This window comes from Siniperca chuatsi, linkage group LG18 (genome assembly GCF_020085105.1).
Source record: "Siniperca chuatsi isolate FFG_IHB_CAS linkage group LG18, ASM2008510v1, whole genome shotgun sequence".
Lineage (NCBI taxonomy): Eukaryota > Metazoa > Chordata > Actinopteri > Centrarchiformes > Sinipercidae > Siniperca > Siniperca chuatsi.
Genome location: NC_058059.1, coordinates 5,347,862 through 5,366,347, shown reverse-complemented (window position 1 = coordinate 5,366,347; position 18,486 = coordinate 5,347,862). Strand labels below are relative to the sequence as shown.

At 38.4% G+C, this 18,486-nt stretch overlaps 1 protein-coding gene across 11 annotated transcripts in view; it reads left to right on the top strand.

The window, feature by feature from the left end:
* mast4 (microtubule associated serine/threonine kinase family member 4) overlaps positions 1-18,486 on the top strand; it is a 101,751-nt gene that overhangs the window by 4,077 nt on the left and 79,188 nt on the right. For 10 of the 11 annotated variants that reach the window (XM_044173518.1, XM_044173511.1, XM_044173510.1 and 7 more), the window contains exon 2: positions 15,697-15,850. In XM_044173518.1, coding sequence (XP_044029453.1) covers positions 15,697-15,850 — 154 coding nt within the window. Of the gene's footprint in view, positions 1-4,618; positions 4,948-15,696; positions 15,851-18,486 lie in introns of those variants that run through there. The other variant, XM_044173521.1, reaches the window with a different exon arrangement.

The following is an 18,486-nucleotide window of genomic DNA, read 5'->3' as shown; positions in this document are numbered from 1 at the left end:
CCGACTGTAGGTGTCAAAAGTCAACTTAACGAGCGAGTGAGTGTTGAGCAGTTCACAGCCGCATTTGTGCACATGGAGCAGAAATGCTCCCCCGTGAGGATGGTTTTCCGCTCGCGGAAAAACTGTTCTGTGCGCTCATCATGTGCATGCGCCATGTTTTTATGTGCGCGGGTTTTGAGACTAATTAAACGCCATAGTTTAGTCCCTTAAATGTCAGAAAGTAAAATACCCATCACGACTTCAGAGTTTTGTCGGACCAAAAGTCCAAAACCGAAAGATATTTCATTTATTATCATATATGACAAAAACAAGCAGCAAATCTAATTTTTGAGAAGCTGGAACCAGAGAATATTTGGCATTTTTAACTTAAGCAATTAAGCGATTATCCAAATAGTTGCAGATTAATCTTCTTTAAATCAACTAAGCTAATTACTCTAGCTCTATTTAAAGCTAAGTTTGCCTTAGAAGGATTTAATCCAAGTGCTTAAATATGAATTTTGGTATAATACCCATATAAGCTTCACAGAAAAGCACTGTTTTGGACCTCCCTTGATATACATGTTTGAACATGACTTGGTGCTTTATTCTGTGCTTTAACTGCATGTAGAACTATTATAAATAGTTGTAGATTTCAGATAATACTTGTGTCTGACACACTGCTTGCCAAGGTACACAATCTGTCAGTGTGTTAATCATTGTATTCCTTGTCTATATATGTCCTGCTGCATTTATATCCCCTCATAATCATAAATCCTGTGTTCCATACTTTCTCATCTCTACCTCTCATGTTGTGTAAGCAGAGTATGGGAATTGCCAGTTGTGTTATGCTTAATCCCACCACTTCCTATTTTTATTTTCTTGCATTTATATTTGGTGTTGCAAAAACAAATGCATTTCCCACTAAAGGATTGTCTTATCCTGTGTATGATATTTGAAACCAGTATTCCCACCAAGTAATAGAAACTTGAAGTGGGCAGGCCATTTTGGCATAGATCAGTGAACATCTTGCAAAAAAAAAAAGATTCTTAAGAGAATGCCTTTTCCTATTCTTCCCACATGCCAGGTTTACTCTTTAAGTCTTGATAATGACTGCAGATGTTTGTGCAGTAGTTACTTAACAATCAGGTGGATTATCTTCAGTCAACAGAGTGAGCACCAACATAAACTGAATGTCTTTGCTAGTGTTGGGGTTAAATGGAAAATGCGTTGCGTCATACACTGCCCATGCCAACCCTATGGAAGAACACAGTTATAGTTATTTTTTAAGCATAGTGAAGCGGCTATACTCAATGTTTTTATAAGAACAATGTATTAAATGACAATGTGAAAACTGTGACAATGTGAAAAGGGGTCATTCGTAGTGATCTGCAGCTCCCCTCGGCTTTATAGTAAGCTTGAGTTAATTGTTTAGCTTTCCGGCCCCAACTTTACTGTTTTGGTTCACTCTCACCGCTCTCATAGTGTCGTTTTTGACCGCAGCAGGCAGCTGTTTTCAGCGAAAAAGCTCTAAAAACCCACTGTACACTACCTGCTCAGTACCAAACCGTGGACAGACACAGTTAGAGACCAGCTGGTGAACATAGTGGAGCATTTAGCAGCAAAAGAGCCAGATATTTCCCTCAGGAGTTGGTAAAGACCATAAACAAAGCAAAAAGAGAGTGAATATTGGACTCAGGTGGCCAGAAACACAACTCCAAATGAATGATAATGTTGCTCTGTGCCTGCCTGGATGTGTAAATAAGCAACTGTTTGCTACTAAGTTCAACATATCAATTTTAAAAGGTGATGATATGTCAATGTTGTGTTCACAACTTGTTTCCGCTGCCACCAAAGTTTAAATATGAGTGCATGTTATGAAGGAGTTAAAAAACAAATTTTAGGCAGGTACCATAGATTTTCCATCAAATTTATTGTGCCATTTTAAAGAAGGTTTATTTGCTTCTAATCCTGTTTTTCCCTCCTTTTATTTGAATTTATTACCCTGACTTTATATCCATTCATCTTAGCCGTAACCCAGCAGGCAGTTGCTGTCAACTGATAGATTCAACCCCATGTTTGCTCATGCGTGTGTATTACGCTGGATGACATACTGTATGGAGCAGTTGGATCATTTACAACAGGATTGCACCTGCCAAATAACAAATTACTTCCCTAAAAGCAAAATCAATAATGTGAGAGGGCTGTAAAAAAACAAAACAACAACCCACATTACCCACAAACCAAAACAAAATGTCTGCTAAAATGAAGTGTTTTTCTCAGCACTTCCCTGTGTAGCAGTTTGGTTTGAACAAACTGGCACACTCCTCTGCAGTGAGTAATGAGTTTGCTCAAATGGGAACTAACTATGTGTGACACTTGGCACTGAGCAAGCTGCATTAACTGGAGGATTAAAACAACTAGAAAGTTTTGTTGAATTAGAGCTGCTCTGTTTAGGTTAGCAGGACACACATTTATCTCATGAAAGACATGTTTATTTGGTCTGGCTATGTTTAGCATACAAGGACAGCTTCTGGAGATTCTGTATGAAATAAATGGGGGCTGACAGAAGTACAGGCAGGCATGGAAGTCATTGTAGAATGCAGAAAGAATGAGCACCAAATGTGTTTACATAGAGTACATAGTTAGGTTATGGTGGTAAAGTGTATGAAACATGTAGTCGATTAATTGAGTAGTTGATCCGACAACAAATGAATTGCCATACATTCCCTGGTCTTAGCTTCAGAAATGTGATAATTTGCTGCTATTCAGCAGTTTATATCATTGTAAATTGATTATCTTTGCATTTTGAGCCATAACACCAAACACCGGTATGTGTTATTGTTGGAATGAATCTGGCAGCTAGAAGGGAAGTGATTCTTTCTAGAATTGTTTTCAAGGCAACAGCTGAACAGGTGAATCATCATAATTGAAATACCTCAGCATCCACTTCTTCTTACACACTTTAAAGGTCCAGTGTGTAACATTTAGGAGGAGCTAGTAAGTATGTTTTCATTAGTGTATAGTCACCTGAAAATGATTTGTTGTGTTTTTCACTTTTTAAAAAAAAGATCTTTTTATAGGGAGCGGGTCCCCTTCCACAGAGGTCGCCATGTTGCACTGCCATGTTTCTACAGTAGCCCAGAGACAAACCAAACACTGGCTCTAGATAGGGCCATTTGCGTTTTTCGAGAGTTTCACGGCCACCGTAGTTTCTGCTGCATGCTTGGAAGGGAAGGGTGAGGCGAGCGGTATTCAAATGATTGCAAACTGCAATTTTACCACTAGATGGCACTAAATCCTACACACTGGGCCTTTAAGTGGTGAATGATATTTAGTGTAGTGATTAATGGAATTTTGTATTCTATTCTTGAAGGCTTCTCCTTGATGTACTGTGGCTTGGACTGTACCTCATTTGTATGTAGTTATGGACAAAAGTGTTTGCCAAATGAATAAATGTAAATGTCTGTTTGGAACATACATCTGATCGGTTTTTCATTCAGATACATTGTTAAAGAGCAAATGTGTCTGTTTTTGTTTGTGCATGTTTGTGTGTAAGGTCTACATACCACTGTTTAATTTTTATTTTATTCCAGTAGAAGTGACTATTTTCAAGACATTTGTTTCCTGTATTAACTAGCTTATCATTAATAAACATCTTGTTAAAGGGGTACTCCACCAATTTTACACATGAAGTTCAGTTTACTCTTCATTAGGAGAACTATTAAGCCCATGAAAACAGTTATATAATGTTTTGTGTGGCTCTGGAGGAACTTTCCAAAGTTTGACAAAATAACCCTGATGATATCATTAAGGGTATCTCTGCTTGGGCTTGAGACAACAGGATCTAATGAGTTGCATGGGAAGTGTAGGATCCAGGGTATTTGGGTCATCACTCATATTAGGGGCTACGATTTTGACCACTTATTTTTGTATGTTCTTTTAAAAGTCCCCCAACTATGTTGGTGCCTCACTGAACATTGTAAACAGTTTAAGGGTCAAATGTGGCCATTGATCTTGTCTGTGTTTGTTCATCTTATGCAATGGATTGACTAATAACACTTATACTGTGTGGGGCTATGCTAGAATCAGAAAGCAGTTCACTGTTGTTAACATATTGATAGAGCATTTTTCAACAATTCAGTCCCTGTTCTCAAATGTATTAGCCCGCAACAAGTATATTTGACAAACAGCAAGTTTTAAGTCAGGAAATGCACATTCATCAGTTTATGTTTCTATGAGTTGTGTTAATGATGATTAAATGCTCAGAGTGCATCCAAACTTGGGACATTTTTGAGACAATTTAGACTATTGTGGGGACAAGAATAGAAAAACAATGTGTTTGCAATTTGAGAGATTGATGATTCAATTGGAGATTTTTGAACAAAGATTTAAATAATCAAATTTCAGTGTGTAGTCTTAATTTAATTCCTACTTTTTAAACAACAAAGTCAAGCTGTTGACAGTCTCTATCTCCTTTTTACCATCTGTCTCAATCTGACATCACCCTTTGGTTTATTCTATGATAGCCTCTTCCCTAAAGTTAGGAGGGCAGCTGTCAAGCATTGCATCAGTGCTTGATTGTGTAACAATATTTGCTTCTGTTTGACGATGTTCAACTCTCTCTCTATGCAATGATTCCTGTGGTGTGCCTCTAAATAAGCAGCCATTTATTTAAGCAGGCAGCCAGTCAGGTTGATTAGAGTGACATCCAGTGTCAGTGAATGCTTTGTGGCTAAGAGGATTACCACAATCTGGTTAAGACTCTTTTCACTCCTACATTGGACTGTGTCTTTCCAGGATCCATCTTTGATTTTTGACTTTTCTTTCCTGTCCTTTTGTATGCGTGCACGTCTGCGATGACTGAGCGTTTGAAGGGATACAGGAGCTTAAATCTGTTGGTACCTAAACAAAATGTCTCTAGGCCGGAATTTACCTGTAGGTCAGTGTACATCATCGGAGAGAAGCAAGGTAAGAGACTCCAACAGCTGACACTCTTGACTGGATTAGGAAGCAGGGTGAATCCTGTAATATATTCTGTATTCTATATATATTTTGTTCTTAGTTTGTATGTAAAGTGATTTTGATTAGCTTTTTCTGTTTTAATTCCTTCTGAATGACATACGTACTGATACATGTCACCATAGGTTCTTTTATCTTTTTTAATTTGGTTGCGCTGTGAGGAGAGAGTAAGTTTATACCCCCATTTGGAGTGTGTAAGGGAGACAAAAAAAGAAAATATTTCATGTTTCACCCTTGAAATTGAGATATCCTTTTTTCTAAGAAACAAATCAAAGGCTGTGTGGCTTGTTGACTGATCCAAACTTGGTGGTTTGAACCTAATCAGTATAGTATGTAATCTTTTCATATGGTTCATAACACATTATTATGTAGTTGTAAGCAGATATGTGTGTATTAATGTGTTTGTAAACAACTACAACTCCTCTTGTGGGCACCCATAAGTGAAGGCTTGTGTATAAACAAGTAATAAATGACAAAACACAGTAAAACACAGTTGTAATAAAATGAACTGTCTTCATAGGAGAAGTTATAATTGTTGACAAATACAGTACATTAATGAAAATGTCCTTACATCGGCTTACAATTACATTATAGTGTGTTGTAATTAATTTATTAGTGTTTATATAGTGCTTATAAATACTAAATGGGGTTTAAAGTAAAGTGTTAATCTACACGGTTAGCACTGTGTAGGACTGTTATTACTGTAGGCTGTAAAATATAGCCTGCGGTAAATGAGTAGGAAGACGGTGATGTACCAAATCAAACTTAGTAATGCCTGTCTGTATTATACTGACTTCCAGCCACACATTGTCACCAAAACTGCAGAAACATTTCATACCAGTAAGGAGATTATTAAGGCAAACAAACAGTAATAGTAAGACAAATGCAAGCAAAATGGCAAGATCATTCATCTTTCCTGAAAATATTCCTATTAGCCATGTTGCAGAAATAAAACATGAATGGCTGAATCTCAAGAATTTTGTTGTTTGTCTCAGTATCATGGTTGAATCAGAGACACAAAAACAACCCTAGTGGTTACGCTGTCACACGGCTCTTTAGAGACTTGTTTTGGTCACATTATTACTCGACTTACAGTATTTTTCATGGCGGAAATCCCAGATGCACATCATGAGCAAAATGTAATCAGTTGTTCCCTGGCCTAAGGCCTATCGGTACACCAGATTATATGGAATGCAAACATTAAGTCTTTAGGCAAAACATGACTTCCTTGGTGGAAGAAATAATGCATGACAATGGAACTTAACATGGTGAATCATATGAAATTGAAGAGGGAAAGAACCGCTATATTTTCTTAACTTTAGATCATGTCAACACAGGAAACTGAATTCCCCCATGACAGCACACAAAGGTCAAATACTCAAAGCTCAAGGCTTTCTTTAGCTAATAAAGGGACAGTGTCAGTGTAAGGATAAAAATAAAGTGTCCATCAGGTGGCTGAAATGTGGAGTACCCTGTGGAGAGTTTTGATCACACAGAGTTATTTGGATTTTAGCCGTGAGACTTTTAAGTGTGCTGTTTTACTCATGTGTAAACACTAAGATCCTCAGTGCAGAGAGCAATGGAAGAGAGATTCAGGCCAGACTGGAATTCGGGGAGAGTTGAAGAAGACAGATGTTGGGTGACAAGGTCGGCCAGAACATAGTTTCTGCTCTACTGCAGTTAACCCTGAGAAAAAGAGTGATGAACATGTCCCCTCATGTCTCAAGAGTTCATTGAGTACAGCTCACAAAGATGTAAGCATTGCATGAAATGACCATTGCATTATATAATCACACCATGTTTTTGTTTCAGGAGTCATGTAGGCTACTAAAAAGGTCTTTTGTTTTCATTGTTTACAGAAACAGCAACAACAGTCCTCCTCTTATCCATTTCTTCAACCAACTGACCATTCGCAACCCCTCCCCTGAACTGTTATTGTCCAATCATAGCTTAGCAACTGTAACTAGGCTTGGCACACCTGTCAAGCTTTGAATTTGTCCACGTGCTTAAGCAGTGTGCATGGGGCTGCAGTAAGCGTGATACTCAGCATGTAAAGAGTTTGGAGGGAGGTGTCTTTTTTTATTTAGCCTTTCCAAAACCAAACACACAAGAGCAAAAGTGTAAGAAATAGATTAAAAAGTGTGATTATCTGCTCTAATGTTAGCTGCAGCTGTAAGACTGTCCAGCCAACTAGCTTACTACCTCAAGTAGTAATAGAGCGTTACTTCTGAGGCCAAGGAGCATATCATTAGCTAACTACCTTAGTTTGTGGGTTTACAATTAGAAATGTTCAGCGCAGCAAGCCCTACCCCGAAAGGTTCTGTACTTTTGGAAAGTACTACTCCCGAGCAGGGACCTTTTTGGGGGGTAAAATAATGTCCCCAGAACTTAATTTAGACCCTGGTCTCTGCGTTGGAAACAACACTGAGTTCCTAGTTCCTGGGGAAATTTCCTGCAGTGGAAACTCAGCTATAGTCAGTAATATGGAAAATTACTTTGAACATACAAGAATTGGAAAAAACAAACTTATAGGTTGAATTTCACTCTGTTAGATAGCAAAATACCAACCATGATGAAGTGAGATTATGTTACAAGCACCACTCTGCCGTCTGTGGTATACTTTTAAATGCAACAACATGGAAAACCACAGATTAGCCTTTTAAAAGCTGCATTTTGTCATGTCTTCGTTATTTAGTGTAGAGGGTCTATACGTTCATCGAAAGGATTTTTCTCGATGAAAACCAAACCTAAGTAATAGAGGCAAATTCTTGATGGTCTTAAAGCTATGATTTATAATTTTAGAAACATGTAGATCATGCTATATAGATGTGTGAAAAGTGTGATTCGATTAACACCAACCCATGTTATTCTCAGTTGTTGGTTAGAAAAGGATATGACAGAGAAACAATGGCAGGGAGAATGATGAGTGAAACAAAGGACAGTGATGACTGGAAAGAGGTATGGTGTAATGCCTCTTGATGTATGGGGTCTCTCTTCCTGTTTTACTGTAAATGTGTAGTCATTATGTCTTAGCAACCAATGAAAGACACTAATAACAATTTGTTCCCCCTTGTGAAAGGTTCCTTTCATCCATCTCAGTGAAATGTTAAACAACACTTCCTCACAAATCCTTCAAAGGGACTTAATATCCTGGGGTGTGAATACCTTTGTACAACTGCTTTTAGATTAGTTTTTTTAATGTGGAAATCATGACTCAACTCTCTTCACCTTTTGTAATGCAGAACCATGCTAGTTAGTGAAGTGTACCATAATATATTGTTGACAAGAGTAGCAGGATACACATTAAAATTGGTGTTAATGTGCTTGCACATTGCTTTGCTGTTTTCATAGCCAAGCCTAGTGGTCTAGCATAGACAACATACAGTATGTGAATACCATGGTTTTTCTTGTCTTGGACTAGGGCTGCACAATTAATCTAAATATTATCAAAATTGCAATATGGCCAAGTGCAATATCCAAATTGCAGAAGCTGCAATTTGATGAAGGTAAAATGTGTGACAAAACAGCATTAAGATGAAGTACTGTAGTGCTGCAGAGATGCCCTGGCCTACAAATCTTGTTCTCCAGATGTAAGAAAACATGTTTGTTTGGTACAGACCCCAACAAATATCACATCATCATGATTTTTTTTTTTTTTTTTTTTTCTTTCAGAGAAAATGATCATTCCCACTAATCATTAATCATATTGCAATCGTAATATCGGTCAAAATAATCACTATGATTTTTTTTACTAAATCGTGCAGCGCTAGCTTGGACTATTGGAGTATTTATTACTTGGCCTTGGGGACAATGCCCCTGTGTGCAGCCTTGCTTTTTTGCTCTTTCATCCTTGCATTATCCTGTGTAGGATACGCAACTCTTCCTGTTGCTCTGTCCTTTGTTTGTCAGTTTGTTTGGGTAGCTGTGTATGCTTGTGTATAAACCGGTATATAAAAAGTGTCTTTTCTCTGCAGCTGAGTGTCTTTCCCCACCTCCAATGTATTTAGTCTTTGTAGTTTTGGCCGGTAAAGGCTTACAGCAGGGGGAAAACCTCCACTGAGCACTATCAGTCTTATCCATAGCATGTTAGAACCGTTCCCTGTGTGCGTTACAGCATCAATGGTACAGTATGTGACTCTTGGCATATGCTCTACGTACTATATCAACTTTAGTTTTTATTTTATTTTATTTGCTTTTAATCGTACTTTCTATTGCACATTGTCTGACTTGATTCACTTTTTCTCTGTGCTTGGCTCTTTCCTTATTTCCACTGATTCTTTAATAACAGCCTTTTTATTGCATCATTGCAACATTTGTTGGTTCACTGGCAGCCCAAAGTTATGAGGTCAGTGATTATTAAAGCTATTATAATAGATATTTTTATAATAGCAGTGTATCAAATGACAATGCGAAAACCATGAGACAGTGTGAAAGGCGTTGCTCGTAGTGATAAACTTAATGAGTTATCACCCAAATCTGCAGCTTCCCACAGTTTCACCTCATTGTTGGCCATCACTGGCCCACAACTTTACTGTTTTGGTTCACTCTCACCATTCTCATAGTGTCGTTTTCGGCTGCAGCAGTAAAACCCACTCTACACTACCTGCTTAGCACCAAACAGTAGACAGACACAGTTAGCAACTAGCTGGTTAACACAGTGGAGCATTTAGCAGCTAAAGAGCCAGATATTTCCCTCAGGAGTGGGTGGAGACCAAAAAACAGCTGAAAGAGAGTGAACATTGGACTTACATTGCCAGGTGGCCAGAAACACGACTCCAAATGAATGATATTGTTGCTCTGTAACTGCTGGATGTGGATAGGTAACTGTTTGCTACTAAGTTTGCCATATTAACTTTAAAGGATTTTAAAGTTAGAGTAATGCATGTTTAGTGTATTAGTGATTAGTATAATAAAGTGTAATGCATTATTTTTATGCATTTTGAGTGACAGGAAATATTAAAGGGGGGGTTAGTTTCCATCTAAACGGAAAACGTGGTTAACTTGGTATTGTAGACCACAGGGGCATCAGGATGCCAGATTGTGTAATCTTATGTACAATCAAAGTGACGGGGCTGTTTTGTAAATATAACACTCAATAGAAAGTATGATGGTGTAACAGCAAATAGACAACAGCATACTAATATAGAAATAAAGTCTGTGGTTGTCACACATTCCATGCAGGTTAAGGTTGCCTCATCTCTCAGTTGGTAAACACAACCCACTTTGCATGTTGTGCAGTCCACCTTCTTTTGTTTCACTTGTGTGCTGTCTGTTCTTTGCTTTGACAACAAAGGATTGTTGGTACTGTCCACTGTGTGTGAAGCTAAGGGTGGAAAGGAGGAAGGAGGGGCAGGTCAGGTTTGATCTTGCTTTCAGGAGCTATGCGTGGCTCTGTGCTGCAGGGAGGGAGGAATGGTAGGTGAAAGGGCACTGGCTGCTGCCAAAAGTACGTGTGCGCTACCCGCTGTGCACACAGTGAGTGAACTGCAATTGGCTTACTGAAGTGCTTTACATGTAATGAGGGTAGCATTTAAAGGGCTGACACCCACACCTAAAATCAATGCACATGTTCTGAACCGACAGAAATTGAACGTATATCCTCTAATAATAGATCTTACTGTAATCTGAAGTTGCTTAAATTCAGATATGCATAGAACAGGAAATACGGGTTTACTGATTACCCAGATCATCATTTGTAATTGGCTAAGTTCAGCCAACCAAAAAATCAGATGAAACTCTAGCTTTGGCAGCTCTCCACAGTTTTCACAGGCTCAAATTTCTGTTTTGGTGCATCAACCGAGTCAGGAGGATGAAGACAAAAGGTTGCAAGGATTACAAGGCTTATAAAGTTGAGTTTGTTTGTTGTGTGTTGGGTTTAACATTGTCAGATTGTACCTTTTTTAGTAGTTATTCTAAGCAGGCAATAAGAACATACCCAGTGGTCTCTGCCAGTGGATGGAAAAAGCATTTTCTGTATCGAATCCTTCTTCTCAAGTAGCCCTATTTTTCACTTTTTAAAAATATTGATTAATTGATATTCCATGTTTGCATAGTTTGCATAGACCAAAATATATTGCATGCCTCTAAACTTCAGACTCTGACCCAGTACACAGATAACAAGATACAATTGCTATTTATCTTACTGCTTTTTATGAGTTGAAAGTCATCTGCCAGTGATATATATTGTGATTATGGTCTGATCCACCAGTAAAACAACCAACCAAACAAAACAGAAACATTACATTACTTCTGTTGTCTTATGTCATTATTACAGGTATGCAATAATCCAAGACCTTAGTGAAAATACTGCAAATAATTTCTCTTAAACAGCCTTGAAGGAAAGAAGATGAAAAAAGTCAGCGGAAGCCGAAAAATATTGAGAAATACAGTACTTCTATGAAATGCATCGCACTTCCTTTGTGATAAAGAAACCTTATACATGGTGGCCCTGCAAGCACTTAATAAAGCTACAGACCTCCATCAGGTCGTGTTTTAGGCGTTAAGGTCATAATGACCTGTCCTGAGAGTTTTTTTTGGAGCCAGATGCTTCTAACACCAAACAATGCGACTGGATGATGCAGGAGTTTACCACTGATTGTTTCACAGCATAACGCTAAGCTGCTTGGTTATTTAAAATTACATAACAGTCTGTCCATTCCTTATTTCATTGTGATTAATCTGAATGTATTTGCCTTTAAACCCCTGGAGACAGGTGCACCAGCTGTTCGTAACAAACTTTGTTTAGTTTTCATGTGAGTGTTTAAGTGGAGATTTACACAATTAATATGGGTTTCACTACACAAACTAGTTCCTACTTAGATTTTAGTTGTTACTAAATATTTATACATATTAACAACCAGAGGGTGTACTACGAAGCGAGATTAATGGGTTAGCGAGGAATGTTGAGCCTAAAGCCAGAGTTTTCAATGTCATGAAGGTGGCTTTCTTCTAACCTGGCTAGATCACCATGGTAACTTATGCTGCACACCTAACCTGCTCCGGAGGAGGTTATGTTCAGAGTTTCGGATTGAAATCGGCTGGAAAAAGTGCAGCTCTTTCACAATTTCCTGATGATATTCTCTATCAGCAATTATAGATTCTCAACTGAGGGAATACGTTATATATGCAAACTTCCTGAGCCGTACGTTAATGCCACCAAACAAAGCCGTGTAATTAGGCTACAGTAGCGCAAACTGTATGCATCGCGTTGCCACAGGAACCTACATGCATTCAGTTGGTGATGCAGAAAATCTGAATCTTTTTTCCTGTTTGCTTCAGGTAATATTAACACTTTTTACACAGCATATCATCCATACACTGAAAGAATAATGAAGGCACAGCAACTGCAGACCACTTTGGATGATGTTTTTACGCGTGGTCCTGATTTGCTGCCAAGCTGCCTGGCTATGTCAAGCTGGACGGTCATTGTATTCCATAGGATAATATTCAGTAGAAAACCAGTAAATTATCAATTAGTCATACGGTTGCACCTCTGGCTAAAACTAGATGGAGTTGGTTTCCTGTCAAGACAGCTTGTTGAGTTATTTTTCTTTTCTAAAGGCTGCAATTTAACCAAATCATTTGAAACAAATTAACATTTGCCTATCGCAGCTCTTCATCTCAGCCTCAACAGTGGTTGTAGGCTAAATATTAGGTGGTGGGCATGTGACTCAGTTTGTTTTTAGTGAGCCTAACTATACTATCTACATTGGTCAAGAAAGGCTGAATTGTGGTTAGACAATGAATTCATTGTAATGAAATACAGTTTTAATAAACAGTTGCAGGGGCATCTTTCCTCTTTTCGAAAAAGCTACTACTGGGGAAATGACTCGTTTGAAAATGAAAACTTCACTTCCTTCTTCCTTTTTAACATTTTTCTGGTTGGCCTGATCATGTCTTGCAATGTTCTGCAGAGAGATTTTTCATTCAGTCTTCTTTTTTTATTGTACTCTCACCACAGCATGAGATTATATAATAAAACAAATGTCTAATGTGAATACATACAGTACATTTAAACTGTCCGTTCTACATAAAATGTGACCATGTACTCTGTGTGCCACTTCAATATAAATAGAGTTGAGTCTGTGTTTAAATGTAGATGAGAGATAATGCATGTTCCACCATCCTGCTAATGGCTCCGCGTTTCTTTTCCTTTGCAGCAGAACTGCAGCAGAACTGCAAACGATCAATTGCCCAATGACTATGAGATCTCAAGTTATTGTTTTTAGAACTGATGGCTGAATATCATGTTTATTGCATAAAATTCTGTATTTCTATATTTAGGACCATAATAATGATTTCAGCAGCAGCACTTTCTCAGCTCTTTGACATTTCTGCATCATTGAGAGGTCAAGCCACCCTACAAAGAATTGGTCTTAGTTGTCCTTAATAGTACTGGGATCATGAATCATCCCATAGAGAAGCAGAGGGTATTTCCTTCCACAGAATGCTCTGAGCCATGTATATCTTTGTATTCTCAGGGAGGGCCTCTTCCTCACCACCGGGCATTGTTATGTGGCCTGAGCTTCTTGCAAGGTCATTATCTCCTGAGAATACAATAAGCTAGTGCAACCTGTTGTGGTGTGTAATGTAGTCTATTTGTAATGTATTTATAACTGTCCATATTCCTTGATGTAGTAGACATAATATACTTTTCTCACTAGAATTGTATGGAACAATATGTTTTTCTACTGCTCTCTCTGACAATATTTTTGTTATAATATTCTGAGTACTGTAGTGGAAGTTTGGGATACTGGCCTATTGCTTAGACTGTCCTGTTTCTCAGTGAAAAGCCAAAACAGGCATGGGTGTGGCAGCCTTAAAAGTCTTGGATTGAGAAAGGGATTCATAAACTGCATTTTGTGCTAAACTATGAGCTGAACACCCTGGGAATCCCCCTCCTAGATCATTTGAGAGGTTGAGTACTCCCCTTTGGGTTCCCTGACGTTTATAGATTTGTTGCTCTTGATTTTTACTTTGGGACGGTTTTGCAAAGAGACCTTAAGACTTAAGAGTGTTTTTCCACTGCACTGCACAACAAGGTAAAGTTGGTGTGCTACTGTAGTCACAAACCACAGTAAGAGCCTGTCACCTACAGCCCTTTTCAGCTCTTTGTGGCTGTTTCTGTTTGTAATATTCCACCCTGCAATATTTAAAACTGATCCACTGACCAAATAGCGCAGAATATGTCCATATCTGGTTGATTAGACCTGTTTAAGAATAGCACCGCTAATGAAACTCCTAACTCTACGATAAACACTTTGCATTTCCTATAACTTTTTCACAATAAAAGCATCCCGCTGGTTTACCAGTTTAATGTGAAGCAGCAACAGCAGGAAAGATTTGGTTTGCATCAGCAGGAACTTAACACAGCTTTGATACGGCTGAAAGTGATCAGTAAACAGTAAAGTAAGGTTGATATCTAAGGCTGATATCTGTAAGTACAAACAGAAACCCAGGAGTGAAACTAAACTCCAAACCACAAGAGATTCATGTTGAAGCTACAAAAGTACTGAGAGCTGAACACAGAGAGACTTTTAAAAACAAAGCTTTGTCTGTAGTCTCCAGCACAGGAGCTAAGTGGAGGAGACTGTCACGGGTTGGCTGTGGTTGGCCCCGCTACCAACCAGGATCACTTGGTGCAGCTATCGGCTGCTGTGAGGCTGTAGTGGAAACGCATTTCATCACAGCGTGGCTAAAGCGGACCAACCCGGGGTAATGGAAAAACCCTTAGGCAAATGAAAGCGACTGTCACTGCTGTATATTTCCAGGTTACTGTGGTCTTTAAAATCTCTTTCCCTTTTCAATACTTGCTCCACAACATTTTGGCAAACCACAAATTACGAGCTATGTTTTTCTCATTTTTGTCGTTTGGGGTCACTGGTCAGCAGTGGTCACTGTTTGTTACCATGGAAACATGGCTCTGAGTTTTGAGTTAGCCTGGGGGTAGGTTGGCTAACTTTTTAGGCTTAACATAAGTCAGTCATCATTTTTGTGAAACTGTGTAACTTGTATTAGACTAATCTAAGAGCAAAATCAAGACTGGCCTAACACTACAGACCAGTCGAAAATATCTTTGTGAAACCGGCCCCTGCCATTTATGCCTGAAAATCTATTTTAAGTATAAATGTTTTCCATTGCCGTGACATATAAGGCGGTATGAGATCATTTTGGATTTCCAGAAAAGAGAGAGCAAGTGTCATTTCCTCATACTGTAATGAGATTGTGTGTCTGAGAAAACCAGTAATATCTAGACAAGACACCTGTTAGCATTAATTTACAAAACACTTTGCATTCCTAAATACACAATGCATTGTGTTTTGATTATTGATACTTGTAACTACAGTGTATACTATAGGCCTACTGATTGTTAACAACTGGCTTCCCAGACCTCTCCAGCTGTCTTTTTTCAATTCAAAGTAGCTCACTTTCATATTTATGCACAGTATTCCTCTCAGTTCTGTTATAGCTTAGTGGTGCTTGGTATATTATTTAGTAGCATGCGCATTTCCACAAGCTAATGAATACAACACACTGACAAAGGCCTTATAAGCTGAAATTTAGGCTTGCTTGTATTTTTTTCTTTGAACGAAACAAACAATTTTTGGAATGTGGACCTCATCGATATGTGGTTATACCTCTTGTACAATATTACATGTATTTGTTAACCTACTGATTCTTTTCTATCTTTTCCTCTAGTTGGACAACATCCTCTACCCTCCCTGCACATCCCTTAGGAAGTCCAGTAACCCCGAGTTGACTCATGGATTAAGTCCTGCTCTCAAATTTAGGCGACATCTCAGTGAGGATGGAAAACACGTTCGAAGAAGGAGCCTAGGCGGTGGTCTCACAGGTAATAATTTCATGTATGGTCTTCCCAAGTATGTGGGCTGGTTTAGACTGCCGGAATAATGCCTTTATAAGTAACTGATGCCACACCACTGTGTGTGTTTTCCTGTGGGATTTGGAAAGTTGCTACTATAACAGCTGCCTTTTTCATGATTCAAGTGTTCTTAATTTCCCATACAATGTAAATCATAGTCTCCAAACTTGGCACACACGGTAAATGTATGAAATAAGAGCTTCAATATATATGGTCTTAAATGCCCACAGTTAACATGCTTGATTAAAGGAGGAACGTTTGTGTAAGTTAAATATGTTAGCCTGCTATTTACAGTGGAACTCCTGTTTTTGTCTTCACTGTTACTAATCTCACTGTAGATAACCACACATTAAGAAAACATGTACAGTATCCAGTAATCAAACATACAAGTCCCTCATCAGATCACTTAATCATTCTCCCCTCTCTTCTGAAACTCACTCATCTTCACACATTGTTTCCACTGTTTCCCACAGCTTGAAGAGTTATTTGTAGTGGTTGACACCAGAGGGAGAAAAACAGTTAATGTTAATCCTTATCGCATATCCAATGACCATCTATTACTTTTAGAATTAATGGAGAATTAATACCCCTTAATGGCTCTTAAGAGTCATTTCACCCAAATAATTACCTCTTAACCTTAGTGATATCCAGCCATGGAGGTAGTTTTATTTTTATTTGCTGTGGTTTTGAGATCTCACAGACTTGTGCCACCATCGCAGTACTATGGAGGCAAGTGGAATTTCATTTGTGGAGTTCAAAGCAGTGACAAATAACTTGAAAAATGTATTTCCAGAAGCTGCCTTGGTTACTCAGAATAATCAGGATAATCCAGACCCCGCTGTGAGCAGTTTTCAGTGTTTCCTATTTCTGTGAAGAAAATAGTTCCCAAGGACATGCTTTGAAGTAAAAACTCCACTTCAAATGTGTGACTGTTTGCAGTTGCAGCAAGTAGTGAGAAACACTTACCATCTGTCACTTAAACCTGGCTCTGAGGATTGTTCAAGGAATGCAACAATGACAGTGTCACACTTGGCAGGACACCATTCAAAAGTGCATCAGAGATAAGTTTGATCAAGCCAGTAGAATTACATCATCTGCAAACAGCAGATATGTGACCAAAATGTCGCCAAACCCACCAGACATCAAGGTATCATTTCAAGAAAATGTTTTCCCCTCCAACATTTGCTATGGATTGGCTCTAAAAACATATGTTCTCAATCAGCTTCTCACTATGAACGATGGGCTACTACAGGAACACACACTTTTCTGCCAAAGTTGGAACAGTTTTGATTATTTCACATGATAGATTTCTCATCTTCTTTGAAGGGGGGCGGGACACAGTTGAAAAAAGGTGATGTCACATACTTCAGAGCACCAATCGGGATTTAGCAGTATTTAAATCATAATTTGATGAAAGTTGTGGGGTTTGAGCATGGAAGTTGCAGTGTAGTTGTGTTGTAGTTTTGTAGGTCAAACTCTTATAAAACTCAAATAAATAATGACTAAAGATGCTTTTTCCCAAACTTCAACAATGACTGTTGCTTATTTAGCCATGAGTATTTAATTTTAATGAAAAATGCTTGAAAAATACTTTAATTTAGAAATCATGTTTTCAGGGGCTTTAAGCAAAAACTGCACAATCCCTTGACCTATAACGCCCGTGCATCACCAGTTGATGTTAGCCCATGCCCCTTTATGCACTTTTAGTCTTCTCAGCTATTCACTGTTGTCCATACAAGAATGGCTGAAGTGTGGACTGTGGTTGAAAATGTCCATTTCTACAGCCACACTTAGTATCTGGAAATAAGGAACATTACATGAGCTAACAAGCTTATTACTTGATTGGTTTACTGTCAGTAAGACTGCATTTTGTGTGTGCTCCCATAATGAAACGGACTGTGTTCCTGTGATGGGGAATGTGTAAAGTCAGCAGAGAGCTATCCCCCTGGAACTGTAAAATTCAGTGTGTGAGAATTTGTAATTTAAGTTGGTGGGTTGGTAGCAAATCCTGCAGTGTAGACTTGGAGAATAAAAACTACCTGACCAGATTTAGGATTTCTAGTTGGAATTAAATAGATTTCTGAAGGACTCAAGAACATACTGCACTTCTAATATTTATCCAGTTTCCAGTAACAAGGGATCTATAACTTAGGAAAGAGAAGAGCATTGCAGATATCAAAATGTTACAGTTGTACTATATGGTTTCATTCTGCCTCTGGATAGAAGAGTGGGTGTCTGGCTCACATGATGCATAGATAAACTCCTCTTTCTGGACAATGACAGATATACAACTCTTCTGTTGTGACTGCAGCCTTGTTTGCTTCCATTCAGACCTCAGGCTGATTGTCTGTTTTAGGGCTTTGAACAGAGTTATATATGGAGGACTTTCACCTCACTGATTAAAATGTTGACCTTGACACAGTCAATAAAAGATCGTGTTTTCATCAGGTGAATCTTTGAATGAATGTATTACCCTTTACTAATTGGTCTACATAAAAACAAGATGGGTAAACAAACATTAAACTGAGGCAAGTCAACTTCCATTGATTTGATTGTGCTACTAAAGCAAGATGAGTGTGATGTCTTTTTTCTGATAGAGATTGGGT